Source organism: Syngnathoides biaculeatus, chromosome 8, assembly GCF_019802595.1.
Source record: "Syngnathoides biaculeatus isolate LvHL_M chromosome 8, ASM1980259v1, whole genome shotgun sequence".
NCBI classification, from domain to species: domain Eukaryota; kingdom Metazoa; phylum Chordata; class Actinopteri; order Syngnathiformes; family Syngnathidae; genus Syngnathoides; species Syngnathoides biaculeatus.
In genome coordinates this window covers 21,160,451-21,182,487 of record NC_084647.1, presented here as the reverse complement: position 1 = coordinate 21,182,487, position 22,037 = coordinate 21,160,451, and the positions used below count along the sequence as shown (strand labels likewise).

General features: G+C 41.7%; 1 protein-coding gene and 1 long non-coding RNA gene across 2 annotated transcripts; one reads left to right on the top strand and one right to left on the bottom strand.

The window, feature by feature from the left end:
* Window positions 1–637: 637 nt before the first annotated feature.
* LOC133504518 (uncharacterized) lies at window positions 638–5,091 on the bottom strand. The gene is made up of 3 exons (XR_009796002.1): window positions 3,611–5,091; window positions 1,547–1,813; window positions 638–1,470 (listed from the first exon to the last, which is right to left on the bottom strand). It is a non-coding gene; the product is annotated as an uncharacterized LOC133504518 (long non-coding RNA).
* A 191-nt stretch (window positions 5,092–5,282) lies between these two features.
* hic1 (hypermethylated in cancer 1) lies at window positions 5,283–21,935 on the top strand. The gene is made up of 2 exons (XM_061826814.1): window positions 5,283–5,487; window positions 13,647–21,935. The coding sequence occupies exons 1-2, from the start codon at window positions 5,436–5,438 to the stop codon at window positions 15,854–15,856; spliced, it is 2,262 nt and encodes a 753-aa protein (XP_061682798.1). The 5' UTR covers window positions 5,283–5,435; the 3' UTR covers window positions 15,857–21,935.
* Window positions 21,936–22,037: the final 102 nt, after the last annotated feature.

Below are 22,037 nucleotides of genomic sequence, written 5' to 3'. Positions count from 1 at the left end.
CCTCGGGAGTCTGATAGATAAGTCAGATAAAGTCTCCAAAGACAACAGCTGCGTTCGAAAGGCACACGTGCGATTATTCGCGGTGTTTCTGACACTTTTTCCACATTAAACATTGACAGCAAAAAAAAAAAAAAAACAAAAAGGTTGATTTTGGAATTAATAGCTCCGTCAAACACTTTTTGCCCAGTGCTCTCAACACCCACTTTCAGTCCCTCTAATTCTCAAATTAGCACTAAAACAATTGGTAAGACTTCGGTTTTCAAAAGGGCGCATCATCCATTTGTTCCCAGTTTTGGTGTGCATAATGTAGAAAGCTAAGCTTGATGATTGGTTGCAAATTTCACTCGTAACCTCATCAAAAATCAGATTGCGACAAACCACATCGAGTCACATATGAAACGATAGGCCACGATGAAAACTTTCTCTATGTGCTATTGTTTGATCAATATTTCCTCTTGATGAGATTGTGAATGAAAAATGCAACATCCTTTACCTTGTCACAAGCCATTGGTGTGGGGGAGGAACCAAATGCAGGACTCTGAGACAAAGGCATAATGTCCAGTGGGTTTTATTGCAGAAGTAGTGTCCGCACACGGTAACACAGTGCAAATTCAATGAACTGGCAAATGCCCGTGATGTAAACTCCAACGTAAATACATGGTTAATTAACATGCCAAATGTAATGCTGCGACGCGTGCCAGAGATGGCCAACCCAGGCCCCTCCTGGCAGTGCTCCAACCCCGCTCATGACACACCTAAACACCTGATAACCCTTCATTTTGCAAAATAATACTGTAATAGTAATAATAATAATACTGCTCAGTCACTGATGGTGCAGTGGTACACACGCCTGACTTTGGAGGGGGTAGCGTGGGAGCGATTCCTGCTCAGAGATGGTGTCGATATCTGCCCTTCGACTGACTGGCGACCAGTTCGGGGTGTAGTCCGCCTTTCGCCCGAAGCTAGCTGGGGTGGCCTCCAGTTTTTCCGTGACCCATGTGAGGATGAGCGACTTGGATAATGGATGGATGGATGGATCTATAGCGTGTTGGTAATTGAACTTGACCACAATTAGATGGCTTAAGGTCAAATTTAACTGGTCACCAGGTTAAAAATTAGTTTGCACAGGACACAGGAAAACATTAATCTGCATCAAGGTCCTAAAATCGGGTGATAACCTCTCATTGTACAAAGCAACACCTTTCAAGTTGTTTATTTGTATAGCCCAATGACAAAAGAGTCTTGAAGTATTTGACAGGGTCACGGTTGACAACACCCTCAAGTCTAAAAGTCCCAATCGTTTCACCTTTTTATCAGTTTGTCTCCCTTCTTGTCGCACATGCACTAGGTAACTCAGCGTATTGGTGACTCATCTTGAAGGGAACGGTATCGCTTGGTTCTGTTCTAGCGGTGACCAGGTCGAAAATCAGTTCAGAGAGTGTTGTCCCGACCCTTGCTTCATACTCAGCCCTATACCCCAAAAAGAAAAGACAGTCAGTATGCACACCATCTAATCTATGTGACATGCTTTGTAATGACACCGTACCGTGCGTGGAAACTATTCTGGACCTTGGATGAAAAAGTCACATCCTCCACGGGAGCAAATGTGTCCTCCAGGCCCGGTCTGGTCGGAGCGCTCCGTGTCTGTCTGCCAGGTTATCAGCAGTTCATCAGGGGAACATGGAAGCCCGAGACAATGCGCTCATCCCCCTCCTCGGCCCGGGCTACTCGGGGTGTTGCGGATCACTTCCGCCCACCGGCGCCCGGCAACGTGAACCTGGATCGGCCGCCCAGAGGAAGCCACTGGGGGGGCCTTTATGATATTATCACATGCTGTTGCCATCAAAAAATAACAAAGGCACGCTCGCGGTGGTTGAAAAACGAGATGTTTAATAGGTTTGAGCCTTTCCAATCGGGCCAAGTGCTTGACGCTGAGCAGATTAAAATCTCTGGCCAAGTCTATGACAATTGAGGTCATGACCTCTGCTAAATGTAGTGTAAAAAGTAAGAAAATGCGACATTGAACATTAGGTTGTCCTTTCATCACACAAATTGAAATGATCAATATTAATCTGAAATGCACATCCCAAAACATGCATGAATTTGGAGACTCTAAATTGCCCATAGGTGTGATTGTGAGTGCGAATGCTCATTTGTCTCTATGTGCCCTGCGATTGGCTGGCAACCAGTTCAGGGTGTCCCCTCCCTCCTGCTTGTTGACAGCTGCAATTGGCTCTGGCACTCCCGCAACACTTGTGAGGATAAGAGGCTCAGCTCATCATTGGATGGAATAAATAAACAAACAAACAAACAAACAAATAAATAAATCAATGCATTTTAATACATTTTTTTTTATTTTATCTAAAATTGATTGGACTAAAATATTCTTTACACAGTTAGAAATAATTGCATTTTTAGATGTTGCTTTTAAGTTAGATTTTTCTTTCCCATTTAAGAACAATACCAAAAAGAACAAGAACCAAAACAAAAAGAATACTACTACTAGAACCACTGCTACTTATATGAAGATGAATATGAATTTCAATATGAATAATATAAATACAAATAATGTGATTATAGTCGTAAAATATAAACATTTTTAAATAACAATTAAAATTACATTTAAAAAAAGAAACAAGTAGGCAATATTATTATTATTTCCTTTTATCATTTTTATGAACAACAATAACTGTAAACAATAATTATACATTGAAATATTAATTATAAAGATAATAATTTCATATATATTTTAAAATTCCTACTGATGTTGATTTAATTAAGATATCAAATAATTTAACTTAAAAATACATGATTATTATCTAAAATATCAATTATTTATTATTATTATAATTAGTTGTTTGGATTAAATTGCATAATTGTTTTGGTATTTATCTTTTAAGTATCACAAATAGGTCACAATTGAAATAATTTCGCTTGATTCCGCTTGCTGTTACAGCATTTAGCCACTGGGTGTCACTATGTTGCCTAAAGTCTCAGTGTCTGTTGTCTGCGCGAATCTCTGCAGAACAAATCGGTCACAAGTGTCACCGAAACACTGTAAACTTGCCATAATTCACATTATTTAAACAGATTTAACGCAAACAACAGGACAAAAATGGCTAATTCTGTCTCGAATATTTCCCTATTTAGAGTCCAACAATGGGAGCTTCATTGGATGTAAAAAAAAAAAAAAGTCCTCAAATCCAGAAATGATTTGGTAGTAAAATAGAAGTTGAAGAAGATGACCCGTTTACATTTACCTGTCCTTTTTAAACACATGATCAAACTCTCACAATTCGTTTCCAAAGCCTTGCAGAAACGAGTTTAAATTATTTATAAAAACGTGGTCCTTTAAACCCAAACGGTTCTGATGGCGCATTTCAGACAAAACTTCGACCTCTGGACTGTGTACGTTAAGCCTCAATATGATTCAACTGCATGTATTTTATGATTTCAAGAATGGATGACTAAATTAGCTCGCGCATCAGTTCCATGCACATTGACTATCAGTTAATTTAGTATTATTATTTTTGACCCCTGCATTGGTTTAACGAATCGCTCTTCGCGAAGTTTTCAGTAGAACACGACAACTATTTGCTGAAAAACTCACCTATTTGCATACTTCTGAGCCCTTTTAAATATCCGAAGATGTTGCCAAGACACCCTGTTGGGCTTCTGTTAGCGCAAATATCTCATGTTAGCCACCACCTAAGCTAGGCTAGCTGGCTGATTTGACACTGAATGTCAGTGTGATGGAATATTCCAGCTCACGCGGGGCTCAGATACACAAACAACCTTCACATTTGTGTTCACACCTTGGGACAATTTTAGTGTTCAACGTGGACGTTTCCAGAATGTGAGAAGAAGTTGGAGTACCTAGATAAAACCCACGCAAGCACAGCGACAAGCTGCAGACTCCTCAAAGGGAAACAGGAGCCCAGATTCGGAGCTGCAACCTCAGAATTGCGAGGCGAACATGCTAACTCCTATCTCCACTTGTACCACCAGCATTATTGGCGGTAATTGATGATTTTTTTTTTTTTTGGGACCAAGCCAGGGAAACTAGATTCAGCAACGAAGACAGACTATGGCATAGGTGTCAAACAATTATATTTGCCCCACAAGGCAATTTCAAATTAATATTAAAGCTGGTCCGTCGGTATGACAAGTATTACACACTTGTTTGGTTCCATATTAAAAGGTTAATTTGTTCAACCTTGGCCCGCGGCTTTGTTCAATTTAAAATTTTGGCCCACCGTGAATTTGAGTTTGACACCCCTGGACTATGGCTTTTCAAGGGCTGATATTGATTATTCGGATCCGAGGAGGCGGATAACCGATTTTGGAATTGCTATTCCAATGTTTTAATCATAAAAACTCCAAACCCCCAACTTTGTTTGAATGACATTAAATAAATGTTAGCAGCTTTTTGAGTTGGAGCATATTAAAGTTGTTTTTTTTAAACCTCAAACAACAGACATCCTCCTTTTAAAATTTGAATAAAAAAAGGGCAGGGAGCTCCCAGAAGTACACTGAAAATGTCAATCAATCATTATTGCAGTTTTCCCCTGTTTAAATTGATCTCTTATCAGATAAAAAACAAATACCCAATGCCGATATGTGTCAAAATCCCTCAGAGTACAGCTTCTAATCAGTAATCACCAAGTATTTCCATTCCTTATTGGTAGTCATATTTTTAAAATCCCTTGCAGTTCATTGCTTTTATTACATGAACATATATTTATATGCATCAAATGATTTCTGTTTTCTCAAACACCAAGAAAAATCACGATGTTTGTTTTTTTTAACCCCACTCCCCTCCATTAGAATATATATATATTTTTTTACTGTATTTCTAAATGCATATTTGAAAAGTTGACGTAAAGAGCATTAGTAATGGTCCTCGACGAAACAAACAACGAGGAAGGAAGCGCGAAGTCTCCGGCAAGTAAAAGCTGCCGGTCCCTTTAAGACGATGAGCGCGGAGAGGTTCAAGTTGGGGTCAGCCGAAGTTCCTGCCCTCCATGTTACCTTCTTCGTTTTTATTACGGACTGACATCACGCTGGAGGCGAGCTCACACGGGCTCCATTATCGTCGCCGCCGCCGACGTGTGCGCGTTCTTGCCGCTCCAAAATAGCAGAGGAAATTAGTAGAAGGGGGGAAGAATGAAAAAAAAAAATTGGGGAGGAAACTGATGTTTTTTTTTTTTTGGGTTCGGATAGGAGGGGATGAGAAAAGAGAGGAGGGGCAGAAAGAGAGAGCGAGGGAAGGAGAGAGAGAAAAGTGGGTGGGAGGGAGGACGGACGTGAGCCCGCTGACGAGAGCTTTCCTATCAATTAATAATGATAAAAAAGAGCTGGTGAAAAGGACGCTGGCATGGCTCAGTGGAGGCTGGCACTCGGGACGTCAGATATGACTGCGGCAGCCTGCTGACATGATCATTGAGGCAGACTCGGATGGGATGGCAGCAGACATCGGGCATGCAGGTAAGCGGGGACTCGCGATGCATTCACTCCATACCTTCAAAAAAGCATCTACTACACATTTTGCCAAGCTGCTTTCCCATCAAACATTATGATTCCCCCCCCCCACCCCCACTTGGATTTTTCTACGATTTCCATTCACCTGCTTCAACCAGTTGAGATATTGCGTTCGCCTTCAACGCAGTTGTCCTTTCAAAACGAAAAACGTTTTTTCTTTTTATGTAAATTCTAAGTACATAAATGAGGCAGAATAGAAACGTGAAGTTGTTTGACCCGGTTGCACATACACCAATATCTTACATGTCATCATACGACTCATATGCAACTGTGCTACTGCTTTTGTGAGTGTTCAAACATGAACTTCATCAATTAATCTTTAAGAACAGCGAGCTCGAAAAACCATCAAATTTTGTGATCATCTGTCACAAAAGCTTACGTTCTCACCCACATTTTCTGTTTACGCGTTTACTGTATGCCTCAAAAGATCTAGTAATCCTAAAAGCACTCAGGAAAAAAAGATAAAACTATATGACCATGGCACTCGTACACACCCACCACTACATTTTAAAACATTTTTAAAAGTAAGTTCATTGCTAATCCTTAACTCAAGTAAGCGGGGGAGAAAATCATGAATGCGCATGATCATGCCACGCATCCACAGCTGCCATCACATTTTCCCATTTTGCTTATAAAAGCCTATCTAAAAGCCTATTTAAAATTTCTGTGTCGCAATGCTTTCAAATAAAAAGCAGCAAAAATATTCAATCATAAAAGTGTGGGATCATGGCATGAATACAGTATGTTGTCAGTTGTTTGTTTTTCAAACTAGATGGCATCATTAATTTAATAAGTATACAAGTGATCCTGTGTCACTTTGTAAGAGGGAGTTAATAAGTTCAAGATTGAGTTATGAAAAAAGGTCAAGTTATAAAAACAGGTCAGGTTCAACATTTTTGTTTTTGTTTATAAAAAAAAAGTAGACAATAACAGTGACGAAAAAGATCTTGAAGATTATTGATGCTTGAAGGTAGGTTGGCGTAAAATACTCGAGAGCAGTGCCTGTTGAAGAAAGGACATTTTTCCCTATTTTCATACGTTTGTTTTCAATGTGTACAAGTACACAAAGTGCTCAAAACTGTTAATGATTACTTATCCTTAGATATTGTAAACTGTTAAAAAATGTGATTGTGTGCCTCTCATAGTTTAAAAAAATGACATTTTTGTAAAAATGCACAAAAGAACATTGACGTGCTGAAAGTGATTGTTATTGATTATTCGGCAGTTTTTAAATGTTAAAAAGCAAAAATCTTGTGATTGTGCGCCACTCGTAGTGCAGGAACGGCATTTTTCCATAAATCCATGTTTTATTTGAAATGTAGACAAAGTGTAAAAATGATCTTCTCTGACGAGTAGTCCCAAAATCTTAAAACCAGAAAAATCACAAGAAAAATAAATCTTTTCTTGTGCCACTCAGTGCAGAAACTGAGTTTTCCCATATTTCCTTGCTGTTGTTTGAAAAGTTGAGCAAAACCTTGACACGCTGATCGATTAGCAAATCTTGAAGCAAAGTATGCAAACTTATACAGAGCAGCGGAGAAATACCAAGTTTTTCCACGTTTTCATGCTTCTGTATTTGAAAGTGGAGCATGAATCCACCAATTAATAGCCCTTGAATGTGGAAATAAAAAAATGTGCAACATTTTGACATTATGTATTTTACACTTTAATAGAGTAAATATGCCACTCCATTTGACCTTTTTTTTATGATGTGGCTTTTCTATTGAGGTTTCTGACCAATGCTGTGTGTGTGAACGTGTGTGTGTGTGTGTGTGTGTGTGTTCGAAATAGTGAGTTCAACTCCAATTTTCCTGTCATATTTTTCCCTTTTAATTTCTGTCTTGCTCACTGACAGCCGGGGATTGAATTTGTCAGCGTGACTTTGCGCGCTGTTGATGCGTCTCATTAGCAGATGAATTCCGTACAGAGTTGCTGTTGCCCTTTGCCTAAAAAGACGTGTGAAGCAACGCGAGGGGAAGGATTCGCTTTGGCGCTGTCGCGTAAGTGAAGAGGACTCGGCCCGTGAAAACACGGCGTGTCGGTGTATGACGCTCAACTATCACCCGATCTGATATCCTCACATACGTGTACATGTTACTTCACCGAGTTCCCATCACTATTTTATCATCGCTTTCTGCGATTGTGTGATACATTTTTTTTTTCCTCGATGCAATCAGACAGGAAGTCGACTCCGTTGCACTTTGCTGATGTGACTGAAGCGTGACCTTTCCACCTTTCACTACTCTTTGAAATGAACAAGGGGTGGGGTGGGGGGAGGGCTCCTTCTCCCCCCCACCTCCTTCCCCTAAACTTAAATGTAAAACATGCTGCCTGATATGTTATGCATGCAAAGTGCGCTTTTTTTTTTTTTTTTTTTGCACTTTTGCGGATTCTCAAGTGAAGCACAGTGACAGCAACGTGAAAGCAGATGTCAGGCATGTTTACGTGACCGGGGGCAAGTGCATTTAGTCTGCTGCTTTCCTCTAAAACGGTCAAAACACGGAGTCGATTGATAAATATTTGATATTAATTCGATACAAACAAGTTGTCGTCGTTGTTAAATTTACGAGAAGCAAACATTTGAGAGGAACATTTACTGTGTCAAATGGGCTCCATGTGCAATTCCTTTGGCATTTTTATACCCCTTTAAATTACTATTCAAATGACAGATATATTCAGGATCCTTAAACATTTGGGGAATTTTATTTCATTTTATTTTTTTTTAACAAGAGAGTTTTTCTAGAGGCATTTGGGCCTCGGGTCGCTCTGACGTCACTCACCCGTCGTTCGCCGTGAGAGTTCACTAAAGGGGTACGCTTGGTTCACTTGAGTTTGATGCGACCGCGGCTGAAAATTTATGTTAAAATATGATGGCCCAGTAATGGAAAGCAGAAGTGGAAACACTTGAAATGACAGCTTGGGAAAGGATGGAGTGTAATGTCAAATTTGTATCTTTCACATTGGATTTTTTTTCCTCGCAGAGAAAATGCATCCTTTTAAATTAAATACCATATTATTATTCTTTTTAAATTTAAAAATGGATATTTTATTAATGTTATATGACAGTATGATAAAATGCTTCACCAAACATTAATTATTTTCTTCATTTTTTTTTTATTGGGTCTTACCACGTCCTTACTTTTAATTAAAGCTTCTTAAAGCGTGATTTTTTTTTCCTTCCCCCCTTCACAAAAATATTTTCTTAGCATTTTATGTTTATTGTGACTGCAAATTAGTTTTTGTTTGTTTTCCTCCCCCCTCACAAGATGCTAAACAATCAACATAACCAGAACCAGTTTGGTAAAACGGAACTTTGTGTCAGTCATTAGGGGCAAAGTCTTCTTTATATGTCCCGCTGTGAGGAAGAATGTGACACGGTATTTATTTATTGACTTGCTTGCGTTCCCATCAGCCATAGAAAAGCCCCACAAGGGTCACTTTGTATTGGAAACTGTCCTCAGATGCCTTGGCTGGAACGAGACGCCATGTTTCATGCGTGATGTGGTTTACTTAAGGGCTGTTGGAGGAGTGAAGTGGTGATATTTGAGCATGCGGTAATATTTGTGTGTGTGTGTGTGTGTGTGTGTGTGTGTGTGTGTGTGTGCATTGGATCCCCGGTCACTGAACAGTGTGAAGGATTGCGCCATCTAACGTAAATGGACAGCACATCCTGTGCGTTGAGTGTTTCTTGTACATTATAATGCTAAGGAAAAGGCCACAATTGCTGTCATGATTACATGTACTGTACATATTGCCCAGTTTCCTTTCCGAAAATATTACCAGAACCAGAAGGGGAACATTGAAAGATGTCTTTTTGTTTTCAACCAAAAAGTTTTAAATAACATTTTAACAGTGGTTGGTTGTAAGGTTCAGCAAGACCTTTCCACTATCAGAAACAGCGATCTGCAGCGATTACAACAAAAACTGTATTTGTTCTATGAAATTTTGTTTCGTTATTCCCAACAGTCCACTCTGTTGATTCTGTAGCATTTCTCTTGGCTGCTTTTCTACTACTTGTGTATGGATGTTAGAGGTCGGATTTCAGCCTCTGTGTGCTGCCACGTCAGTGTAGTCTGCCCCTGGCCTTCAGAACCACCTGGCCCATATAACTTCAAGTATATCGCCAAGGGGACTGTTTCTTGAACCAATCATATCACCAGCTAGCTAATTGCTAATAAGGTCAGCATTTTTCTCTCCTCTCATTGGTCAGAGCAAAAGTTGTTCCATCGAAGTTCAACTAGCAAACTCCATTTTACCATTCCTGTCATAAGAAAACTGTCATGTAAATTTTGTGACTATAACTTTATAATTGAGAAGTAACAGGAACAGCCACATGCTACACGTAGCATGTACATGCAATTTGTATGCAATTACATGCTCTTTGCTATCAACTGCACCTTTTACTTACTGTTTTATGTATGCATATGACTATGCAAAAACAAATAGATGCCATACAATTGTGCTGATCGTGTCTTGAAGTAATTGAGGCAAAATTGAGTACAACAGTTTGCAAAAACCAGCAGGGGAGTGTTGTCGAATCAACTCGTCATCAAATTAAAGAGTTTCCCAACCTCTTTTAAGCCACGGCACATTTTTTAGACGCACACAAACACACACACACACACACTCTCACAGTACACCACTAAATAAGAATGTCACAAAAAATATATATAAACGGAAAAAAAAAGATCAAATCCCCTCACTTAACTCACTAATTGATTTACTCTGAGGCAAATCTGGGCCTGTTTAGTCGAAAAGCTATTGTTCTCTTGTAAGAATAACAACGGGGTCATTGTACCTTCTGCCATCTCGTGAAAGCTTTTAATTATTCTGCCCGTCACTGTACATTGTTGACATAAATAGATGAACAAAGTTACATTTGTTGTCATAATTTTCAGAGCAATTAAGTGGAATGAAATAATTTCATGTGCGCTTCATTTTCTTAAAAGTATTACTCCCGCGGGCGTCATTATTCTCCTCGACATGACACTGGTGTGGAAACGGGCGTTCAGAACATTTAGCAGAAGAAATAACTGAAATGATTTCATGTAGCACAGTATACGTGAAGCGTTGGAGCCGTTAATCTACGTGCACTTCGTCATAGTTGTGAAACCTTCACCCTGTTCCGTTTGTTCAAATCTCTGCACAAAACCACCACCGGCTTCTAAAAGTTTGAAGAAAAAAAGTTTCTTTTACGGAGGAGATGGGGGGAGGCTGTTGTCCACCTTTTGACTTCTCGCTCACATTTTGCCCGCTGTAGAAGTGATTGCATGATGAGAAAAGCAGCAGTGGCGTTCACCTTTTTTCGCTTGCCGTCCACTTTAACGGAGCCCCTCTCTTTGGTATGCGCTACCCACACAGTCCCTCTGCCGCCTGCTTGTTCTAATGCATGATCGACACGACCGCTGACATATGTAAAACAGTTCTGCCAGTGAGTTTAGCAGGACCACATATTAATTACTTTCATACATGAAGCCAGCTTTGTGATTCACTTCTTCTGTTGTGATGTTGTATGTGGTCTGCCTTTCTACGGCAAGTGAAAATGTGAGGATTTCTGTTCATACTTTGATTTGTGAGCTTACTGTTTGTAGAACCCGAGAGAGGGCCAACAGGTGCTCACCAAATTTTCCTCACCAAAATCTTTTGAGCAAGCATTCATGAACATTGCTTTGTTCTATGAGGAACAGAAAAGTGCCTTTTCCAAAGAGTTCCCACTCAGTTGAAAGGATACACTTGTCTTGCTACGTCTTGGATGATGAAAAACTTAAGGCGGACAACCATTGATTGATTGATTGGATTGGCGAAAACATGGATGCCAATACTTTTGTGTATATGGTCATAATGGTTTAATGGGAAAAAGTTAAAGTAAATACATGGATTGCCACAAGTCAGCCCATACTTGTGGACATAGCATGCTCACATGCGATGTGAAATCTGTAGTCGTATAAACTAACTAACTAACTACTAACTAACTAACTAAACTAACTAACTAACTAACTAACTAACTAACTAACTAACTAACTAACTAACTAACTAACTAACTAACCCGGCCTGTCTGTGGTGTACATCAACTCTGATCAGTGAATATCCATCTGATTTTCTATTTGCACTACACGTGTTTGGTTAACTAAGATGTCTAAAAAAGTTATGCACTCTGATTGACTGGTGACCAGTCCAGGGTGCCTAAAGTCAGCCGGTAGAGGCTCCATTTTACCCAATTGAGAACAAACGGGACAGAAAATGGATGAGTGGCTTATAAACTACCAGTCAAAAGTTTGAAGACAGAGGGACGGTGTTCAGACTCTTGACTGGTAGTCTGCATATATTGTATAGTGCAGGGGTCACCAACGCGGTGCCCGCGGGCGAATGGTAGCCCGCGAGAACCATATAAGGCGCCTGCAAGGTATGTTCTAAAAATACCATAGGCCACAAATTTTTACTATTATTTGTGCTTTAAATTTGGAATCTGACTTGCTTATGTAAATTAAAATTTTAAAATACCTGTTATGTCATTTAGTACAATGAATTAAAACAAAAATATTTTAGTTACGTGTAACGAACCGAGTCTGAAATTTGCCGCAAACAGGTCACGTAGCCCTTCATACGATCGGTGCTCACGAAGTAGCCCTCAGCCTCAAAAAGCTTGCTGAGACCTGGTATAGTGTATCAGGAACAATATCTGCCTGTGTTATGTCATCCTAAGAATTAGGACTACGGCTATCAAATATTTTAGTATTCAAGTATTCAGATAAGTTGGGAATTCTAAAAATGTTATGTATTTTTGTAATGTATGCTTGGTAAAAGGAGTTATGTATACACAAGAAAAAGCCACTTAATCACTCATTCAATTATTAGCAACCAGTTGGTTTTCAATTTAACATTTTTTCCACTCAAATTAACATTGAGCAGCAAACTCTATTGTCTTGTCCCTAAACATTTCCAGTTGGACAATTTTAAACAAACAAGAATAGATGACACACTAATATAAACACATTTAAGTTGAAACTTAGCATTTCTTCTGAGCACAAAATACATGCAGCATTAATTGAAAAAGCCGTCAAAAATATTTGTGTTGTGCATGGGTTCATAGGTGCACCTTTGACCTTATAGACCAGCTGACTAAATTCAGATGAAGACACCTCGACAAGAAGCACAAATACATGAAAATTACTCCACGGCATAACATGAACCAATTCTTTAATAGTAATGTGTTGCTTGGAACGACAGGGAACAATCTCAGTTGTTGGCCAACTCCGGCTGCAGGCGCCACGTAATGCCATGGAACGCACACGGCCAACCTTGTAGCAAACTCGATGTACTAAATGACAGCTCAAACATGGAAACTTGTAAAGCATACTTCTCCACGGGCTCCAAACAGACAAAATGTTTGCATTTCACACATTCGGCACATTATGAACCAAAGCTGCGCATAAAGAATGTCATTAGGTACATAATGGATATCAAAGAATGAAGCCGCAGTTGACAATCAAATCAGCAAGAGGCCGAAAATAGTCAGAAAAGGCATTAAAAAGTAGCGTGACAAATGAGGACAATTAAAACTTATCTCCCTAAATAGTATATTTATTGTGGTCCAAAGATGCACACCATCACTGCATTGTTGTGCAAATCCAAATATGGCAGCGTAACAAGTCAATTCTGTGGTAGATATGAGAATTTGGTGTCCGTTTTGCTCAGTCCGATATGCACTTTTGGCATTGTCTTTTTCTCGCCACCACATTTATCTTCTTGGTGTCATCTTCATGGCTTTCTTTGTTGTTTAATGTGGTTTGTGAATTATAATGGTGCATTTTCACTATTTTCCCTTTGCTTGAATCAAGTATGTGCGCCTCGCGTTGATGACGTAAGCATGTGGTCATTGTGTATTTGCATAACAATTAACTCTTTCCCATCATGAAGTCAGCTACTGTGTATCCACATAGTGACAAACTAAAGGGGCTAGCTGGCGGTGAATGAGTTAAATAAGTGGATCCCCGAGGCAGATAAATATCCTTGGCGGTTTTCTGTCCTCAAAATACTTCAGTATTCTTTACATCCCTACTAAGAATCCGAAACATGATATCTGTCTGTCTTCTCTTTGTTTGCAGGTGGCGGACTGAAGACGATGCTGGATGCCATGGAAGTACCAAGTCACGCGAGGGATCTCCTCCTGCAGCTTAACAGCCAGCGCACCAAAGGATTCCTGTGCGATGTCATCATTGTGGTGCAAAACGCTCTCTTCCGGGCACACAAAAACATTCTGGCGGCCAGCAGCCTCTACTTGAAGTCCTTGGTGGTCCACGACAATCTCATCAACCTTGATCATGAGATGGTGAGTCCAGGGGTCTTCCGGGTCATTCTGGACTACATCTATACAGGACGTCTCACCGACGGGGACCCTGCCTCTCCCACTGAACCCAACCTGGGTGCTGTTTTGGCTGCGGCCAGCTACCTGCAGTTGCTTGACTTAGTAGCTCTGTGTAAAAAGAAACTAAAAAGAAATGGCAAGTACCCTCCTCGCACCGCTCCGGCCTTCCTGCCTTATGCAAAGATGGGTGGAATGGGGTTAGGCAACGGAGGACGCTACAGGGTTTCCACTCCTGTCATCCAGTCCTGTCCTTCTGGGGGGATTATGAACAGCCACACGCCCCGGCCTCCACCCCTTGAGGAGCTTGTTCCACATCGGCTCGCCATCCATGCTGGCGAGCTGTACGCTCCCACCTCCACCCAAGGCCCTCAGGCCTTCCCATCCATGCAATCTGTGTTGCCGGCTCAGCTTAGTTTACGTTCGGCGCTACCGGAGAGGAACTGCTCCCCGAACTATGGCCTGGATCTCTCCAAGAAGAGTCCTAACTCTCAGTCTCAGCACACCGCCTCCCAGTCCCATGTGGTCAGCACCCACAATGAAGAGGAGCGAGATGGGACCCCGAGCGGTCGCACAAGCCCCACACAAGGAGCCAATGGCAGGGCCTTTCTGTCTGAAAAAATGGAGACAGATCAGACAAATGCCGTCACTCCACCACCTTTTCCCCATAACCAGCCCCTTGGCCCCCACCTGCCCCACCTTCATCGCTCTGGCTCACAGGGCACAGACCGCTACCCCTGCCCGCCGAGCCCGGACACCCTCACTGAAATCGGTGAGGCCGGAAGAGAACTGGGCAACATCTACCGCTGGGTAAAACACGAGCCTCTGCCGTACACAGCAGAGGACGAGGATGAAGATGAGGATGAGGAGGAAGGGGGTGAAAATGGAGAGCGGCGTCACAACCACCACAAAGAAGAGAGCGAGGGGCCAGATGACAAGAGTGGCTCTGGCACTGAGGAGACCGTCAGCAGTGAGGGCCGTCCGTCCCCTTCTGGACCCATGGGGAGGTTCCATGTTCCGTACGAGCCGGAGAGTTTCGGGGACAATCTATACGTGTGCATCCCCTGTGACAAGGGCTTCCCGAGCTCGGAGCAGCTCAACGCGCATGTGGAGACTCACACAGAGGAGGAGCTGTACGGCAACTCGGGTGGCGAGATAGGAAACGGTAACAATGGCAAAAACATCAGCAGCAGCACCAACGGTTACGGCGGGTTGAGCGGGAGTGGCACCCTGAACAGCCTCTCCCACCTGGAGACAAAGTCCAGCCAGGCTTTGGCTTCAGGGGCCATCGGGGAGATGATCCGTCCATACCGCTGCTCCTCCTGTGACAAGTCCTACAAGGATCCGGCAACCCTGCGGCAGCATGAAAAAACCCACTGGCTTACCCGGCCGTACCCATGCAGCATCTGTGGCAAAAAGTTCACCCAGCGCGGCACGATGACGCGCCATATGCGCAGCCACCTGGGCCTCAAGCCCTTCGCCTGCGACTCCTGCGGCATGCGATTCACTCGCCAATACCGTCTCACCGAGCACATGCGCATCCACTCTGGGGAGAAGCCGTACGAGTGCCAAGTGTGCGGTGGGAAGTTCGCCCAGCAGCGCAACCTGATCAGCCACATGAAGATGCACAGCAGCGGTGGCACGGCTGCCGGCCTGACCGCCGAGGGCAAGCTGAAGCTGGACTTTGCAGAGGGCATCTACCCGCTGAGCAAGTACACTGCCGAGCATCTGGGGCTCAAACAGGAGAAGGCGAATGAGCTCCTTCTCCAGGCACAACAACAGCTGGTGGCTGACGCCAAGGCCATGGAGAGCCTCTACCCGCTCTCCAAACTGGCGTCGGAGCACCTTGGGGTCCTCGGCCATGATAAAATGGACGTCCTATGCCAAGCGCTTCCCCCGCCCCAGCAGGGCCTCACTGAGGCCCGCACCATTGACCGCTACTCACCCAGCTAAGACAATCGACCACCACACGCCACACGCAGTATTCAGACGCCGTTCACCTCAAGTAAATAACCCCTGTGCACCTCAGACTGTCGACTGTAAGTGCCTTTCTATGCATGTAACCTTTGAAGCCTCCGACCATGAGGAGCACTGTGCTATCTATCCTGTGACCAAGGGACACTCGCTTGAGAGCAGTATTTATGTCTGTGTATGCAAAAAAAAAAAAAAAAATTCCAGCCATTGAGCCAAAGCATCAAAAATTTCTAAAAATGTGCGTATTTATATTTTTGTATTATGACATCCAAAGAGAAGCTTAAACCTTTAAACCTGTGTTATGAGAATCAAACGTAAATGATCCAGGGTTTGTTGTGTACAGATGTGAGCGCGTTGCCTCATCTGGACTTCAAAATGATGGGAGTTTTGCTTTGAGTTTTCTATGATATGTAAATTTGGAGTCAATGATGGATGATCATGTCTTCGGTGCAGGAAGCGTGGGTCCAGTTCCCGCTTAGAACGTGACTGTGAATGGTTGTCTGTCGCTATATGTGCCTTGATTGCCAACCAGTCCAGGGTATGCTCTGCCTTTTGCCCTAAATCCACTGGGATCGGCTCCAGCTTCCAACCATCCTGAATGTGGGTATCGAAAATATATGTACTGTATGTATGGCTAGATGGTGTTAATTTCGGGTTATTAAACAGTGGATAACGCTCCATCTTGTCCCCACATGCAGTGGCTTTTTATTTCCACATTTTGTTTGCCCATTTCCAGCATTCGAAGCTTATTGATAACCCCAGATTTTTCTTGATGTCCCATCATTGTTTGTGAGTCATGGCTAAGTGCACTCTAATGATCTCACGACTGCAAAATGATCGTACATCCCCGACTAGTGAAAACACAAAAATCCCGGTCCTTCAATCTGGGCGTCGGTCCTTGCGACAGGAGTAATTGCTCCATTTACCACGATTAATTGCACAGCGCTAATTGGGGCTCCCCTGATTTGACCCCACCCGGTGTCATGTCTGTGAGGCCCTGCTACAATTGACATGCCAAAGTGAGTGTTTAATGCACACGCGCCTTATCCCCGCCCCATCTATTTCACACACACTTAGCAAAGCTGCTAATCTGTCAGCGATACCAGCACTAGGCCCTGGTGGTAGTCCGGTCCAGCTGTTGTGCGGCGGTAATCCCTATGAAATCCTGCTTTCTCTTGGACAATTCGCATACACCACGTCCCATTTCATGCCTGCCATTCCCTCAGCACTACTTATTCTAATGCCTTGAATACCACCCCCGCCATCAACCCCCCCCCCCTCCCCGCGCATCCCCGATATCAAAGCCACAAAAACAACAAGAAATGCATGTTTTTTCCATGCATTTGGGGGCCGAACACGAGTAGCAGTCAAAAAAAAAAAACAAGAGCACTTGAAGTTTGCGGCTTTGAAGGCACTTTTTTTTTCGTTAAATTCTAAATGTTTATCCCAAAGAACATCCAGAGAACTTTTCCTTTGGTTTTTTTCCCTCCAATTTCACTCATCGCTAATTCAGATCATCTGACCACTATCGTGCCAATTTCAACCTCAGAGGGTGAATGTGAAGACTTTAAAGCCATAAACACACTGTGATGGGCCGTATGACTTGTAACGGAAAAAAGATAAAATGGAAAAAAAAAATGTGCCTTACCTTTTGGGTTTTTTATTTTTATGTAACGGCCGTTTTAAGGCAGCGGTGGGGAACCTTTTGAAATTTATGAACCGAAAACAGAGCTCTTGTGGGTTAAATGTTTTGGGGGATTTTTACTATATATATATATGTATATATATTTTTTTTTTTTTTTTTAAGTTGTTTTAATAATCCATCGGAATGCATGTGTTCCCCACCCTTGCTTCGAGGGGTTTCATTTGTGTAACATATGTACAATAGCCAACCTCTTGTTTCTGTCACTTTTACTTGTCCAACCAAAGTAGTGCAAATGAAAACTGGTGCTTACCTCAGGACCACACAGACACACACACACCACACACACACACACACACGAGATATAGCAACATCTACACACATATAGACACACAATTGTTGTTTTGAAACCTGTGGTTACTGTCTCTTTATACATTAGTTTTACAGCAGAGCGATGACATTTGATATTGCTTTTTTTATTGTTATTATGATTATTATGATGTGTCGTACACTTTCCATTGTGTTGTCCTCCAAAAAAAAAACAAAACAAAACAAAAAAAAAAAAAACAAGAGGCGTCTGCGGGTCTGCCCCGGTCGGTGGCTGTCTTCACGGGCTGTCTGTGAACGTCAGAACCGCACTCGGGGCTGAGCGCCATGCCATGTTGATGTTGTTTGGGTTTAGAGTGAAGCTTCCAGGGACTTTTTACAGTCCGTTTGACACAGTGTTTGAGAGTTTGCGACAACACATACACATATATGCAGTATACACACACACACACACACACAAGGGAGTCCTGCGTGTGTTTGGAGGACACTTTTTTCGGTTTTTGGATTTTATTCTTTGACGTGTGTTTATTTTTTTATGAGTGTGGTAATTTGAGCCATTCATTCACTAGTTTTAATAAAATCTTCCCCCCTTCTTTCATTGTTATAAACACAAATTTTCCTCTGGCGCTCTAATTATAAGCAAGGATGGGAAGGGTTAGATAAAACCTTTTTTATAACGTGACGCTCCAATGAATACGCATGCACGCACACATGAACTCACAAACAAACAAAAAGAAGCTAGATGAGCTCAAAATTTTGACCATGGTTTAGTTACCTCTACCCTACAATACGTCCCCCACCTTTCCCCCAAATGAACACCAGTCTTAGATGGCTAAAATACTCCAACCCTGCACTCATGTATGTACAGGTATAGTTACTTTGTTAATGAATACTCTGGAGGAAGTAGACATACTGATTTAATTCCTTTACATAAAGTTAAAAATCACCCAGACTGAAATGTATTAAAAGGTCATTTATTTTGGCTATTTAGACCTCCACAGTGTGCCTCTCCAATATATATATTTATATCGTATCAAAGTGTCAATCTCATTTCTGAAACCGCCTTGGTTTTGCCATACGATTGTATAGAAAAGTCCCCTCTGACAGCTACTTCTGTTTGACCCAGTTTTCTATCCGCTTTGTCCATATTTGGATTAAGAACCCCCCCACCTCTTTGCTCTGATTGGTTGCCTACATGTAGCAGAGCCACTTGTGAAAGCACACGTGTTTGTTATGTTGACAGCCTTTGCGGGGAGCGTAGAGGTAGGCTAAGATGAACGTAGATAAGCTCGAGAAATTCAAATGGGCTGATTTCAGGCTTCTCAGCAGAAAAAAGTCTCGTACTCAGGAATGCTTGGATGATTATAATTCAAATTTCACTTTAAAGGAGGAACCGCAGAGAAAATATCACATCCCAAACACTAGGAAAAGTTGCTTTGGCAAAATACAGAACCCTTTAAGTTTATCAGTAAAGAGTAAACATATATATTTAACAATTGAAAACAATTCCTGCTTTGACAACTTAGCAGAATGTAAAAAAAAAATTTGCATCCAAAATAGTTTCTTTCATTAAATTAAACCGCGCTTGTTGTTTTTTAAGTCAAATGCTCAATAGCTCTGGTTCAAGCTCTTATGCTATCGAAGCAGTGTTCCAGGAAATTTGCTAACATTGCAAATTGACAAACACAAAAGTACTAAATTAGCTAATTAGGAGAACAGAAAAAAAATAAAATCTGTCTTTGAATATTTAATACATTAATTTTGTGGGTTTTAGGCTGGGATTAGCCATCAATCACATTTGGAGCTGACAACATCTCCGATCAATCAAAAATGTCAGCTTTTTTATGTTGTGCCGTCATCTGTGGAGGTGAAACAACTAATTAGCCTTTTTCGACAAACCAAGTCGAAAATACAAATATCTGTTTTCCATCATATGCAGTAGAGTCAAAGGAGAACGTCAGAAATGTAAATAATCAGCCAACATAAACTTTTTGAAGGGTTGTCTGAGGACGTACAGTACGTAAGTGAGTGAGGTGCTTTTGTCGATCACTATAGGAGCCGGAAGCGTTCGCTTGTCTGTTTATGCCATCGGAGCGTGCGAAGCAGGGCCAAATAAACGTTCTGGGAATTAAGGCGGGTGCAAAGGAGACGAGCCGAGGAGCAGGAAGTGAACTTTTGGCTGTGGCGCAGGATGTGTTGAGGCAGATAGAGAAGGAGAAGAGCCAGGACGAGAGCAAGCAGGGTGGAGCCCGAGCCATTGTCCGCCTATGAAAAGGCTGCGCGAAGTTCTGAAACGCTCCATTCACAAAACAAGTCGACGGTATCTTCGCTTTTCCTTCCCCTCTCCTCTCGTTTGGGAATAACCCCATGCTCAGTGTCACGGTGATACGGCAGCACGCACTGGAAGGCGTTCAAGTGCTTTGTGGTGAGGATGTTGTGGATTTTTCGTTAATAGTGGGGTACCAGTCGTTTAGGTAGGCTACACACCAGGAAAAGTACAGAATACTTATTTTAAAAAAATTAATTTCTCTTCCAAAGGCAATGTTATAAACCGCACAGACTACACAAATCATTTTTCATTCATTATAACACGTCACAACTGTAAAAACAGTTGAGCAGAAGACTTAACATAGATCAACTGAACTGCACAAGTTACTCTCCCTCACGTTTGTCACTCGTTGCTGGGCTGAGTTTTTAGCGCTCAGCTAATCCTGCCTCATAGACAAATGCAAAAGGTAAGCTATATAGCTAAGTTAGCTAACATTGCTCAAATTGTTTCCCTTAACCATATCACATTCATCACGTTGCTTGCTGCTAGGCACAGTTCATAGGGCTGACCCCATCCTGCCCCAAGGACCAATGGGAAATTTATATGAAAAATACTCTCAAAACAGCACTTTTAAGATTATAACATATGTTTGTAGGTGGCATGGCGTAGGACTGGTTAGCACATCTACGCAACTGTTCCTCATCTGTGTGGAGTTTGCATGTTCTCCCCGTGCCTGTGTGGGGTTTCTCCGGGTACTCTGGTTTCCTCCTACATGTCCAAAACATTCATGGTAGGTTGTTTGAAGACCCTAAATTGCCTGTAGGTGTTAGTTTGTTTATACTGTATGTGGCATTGTGATTGGCAGGTGAACTTATTCAGGGTGTTCTCCGCCTATCGCCCGGAGTCAGCTGGGATAGGCTCCAGCATGCCCATGATCTTAGTGAGGATAAGCGGTAATGAAAATTACCATGCTCGAAAGTTCTTTTTAAATCTTCACATTTCTCTTGCAATGTCCAAAATCGCACATAATGAAAAATGATTGTCTAAATCTTCACAATAACTTTTAATTTTTGAGCAATGGGGGAAAAAAACATAAGAAAATTACTTGCCAAAACAAAATTTTTCTGCTCTCTAAGTATTAAATTCTCACAGCCACGTTGCTATTGTCACATTTTTTTAAAACTATTATCAATGTTTCACACACAATTTTAAAATTTTCTGAGAAAGCCCACATAAAGGTCATGAGCAATTAATTTTATTTCCATTTCCATCAGTTTTTCTATGATGCCTGCCCTCTTCAAGCAACTTCCTAATATATATGTATAAAACGTGATCATTTGTCTTTGATGATTGCATTTATTTGGAACAAAAAAAGCGCCGTTGGCCTCCAGCGTAGTTTTAAAAGCAGCTGCTTTGAAAGTGATGAAGAAGGCTTTTATGAAATTCCATTAATTAGACAAATCCAAATAAAAGCTTTAAAAATATTTAATCATGTATGATTTCTAAGTCATTGAGAGACCCATAACTTTTATAACACTAACAGGATAGATGTTTAAAAAAAAAAAGATGGTCTGGATGAGTTCCAGCAGCCAAGTTGGACATTGGCTTTAAAAGCCTTCTACCAACAAATTGGGGGGGAAAAAAAGCCGCGTCCAAAGGAGAGAAGCACTAACCCGACGTTACTTAAAAAAGAAAAAATATGAGCGTCTTTGCAGTTTTATGGATTCACAAACCGGTTTTGCAACGTTGCCTTTTAGTGTGGATAATCATAGGGGTCAAAAGCCACTATTGTCCGATGCCTATTTAGTTTTTTTTTTTTTTTTAAATAAAGTGCCACATTACCTACTAAACCCATCCATTTTCATCGCAGGAGCTAAGAATGGACTTTTTTCGTGCGTGACTGTGCATGCCGTCGCTATAAG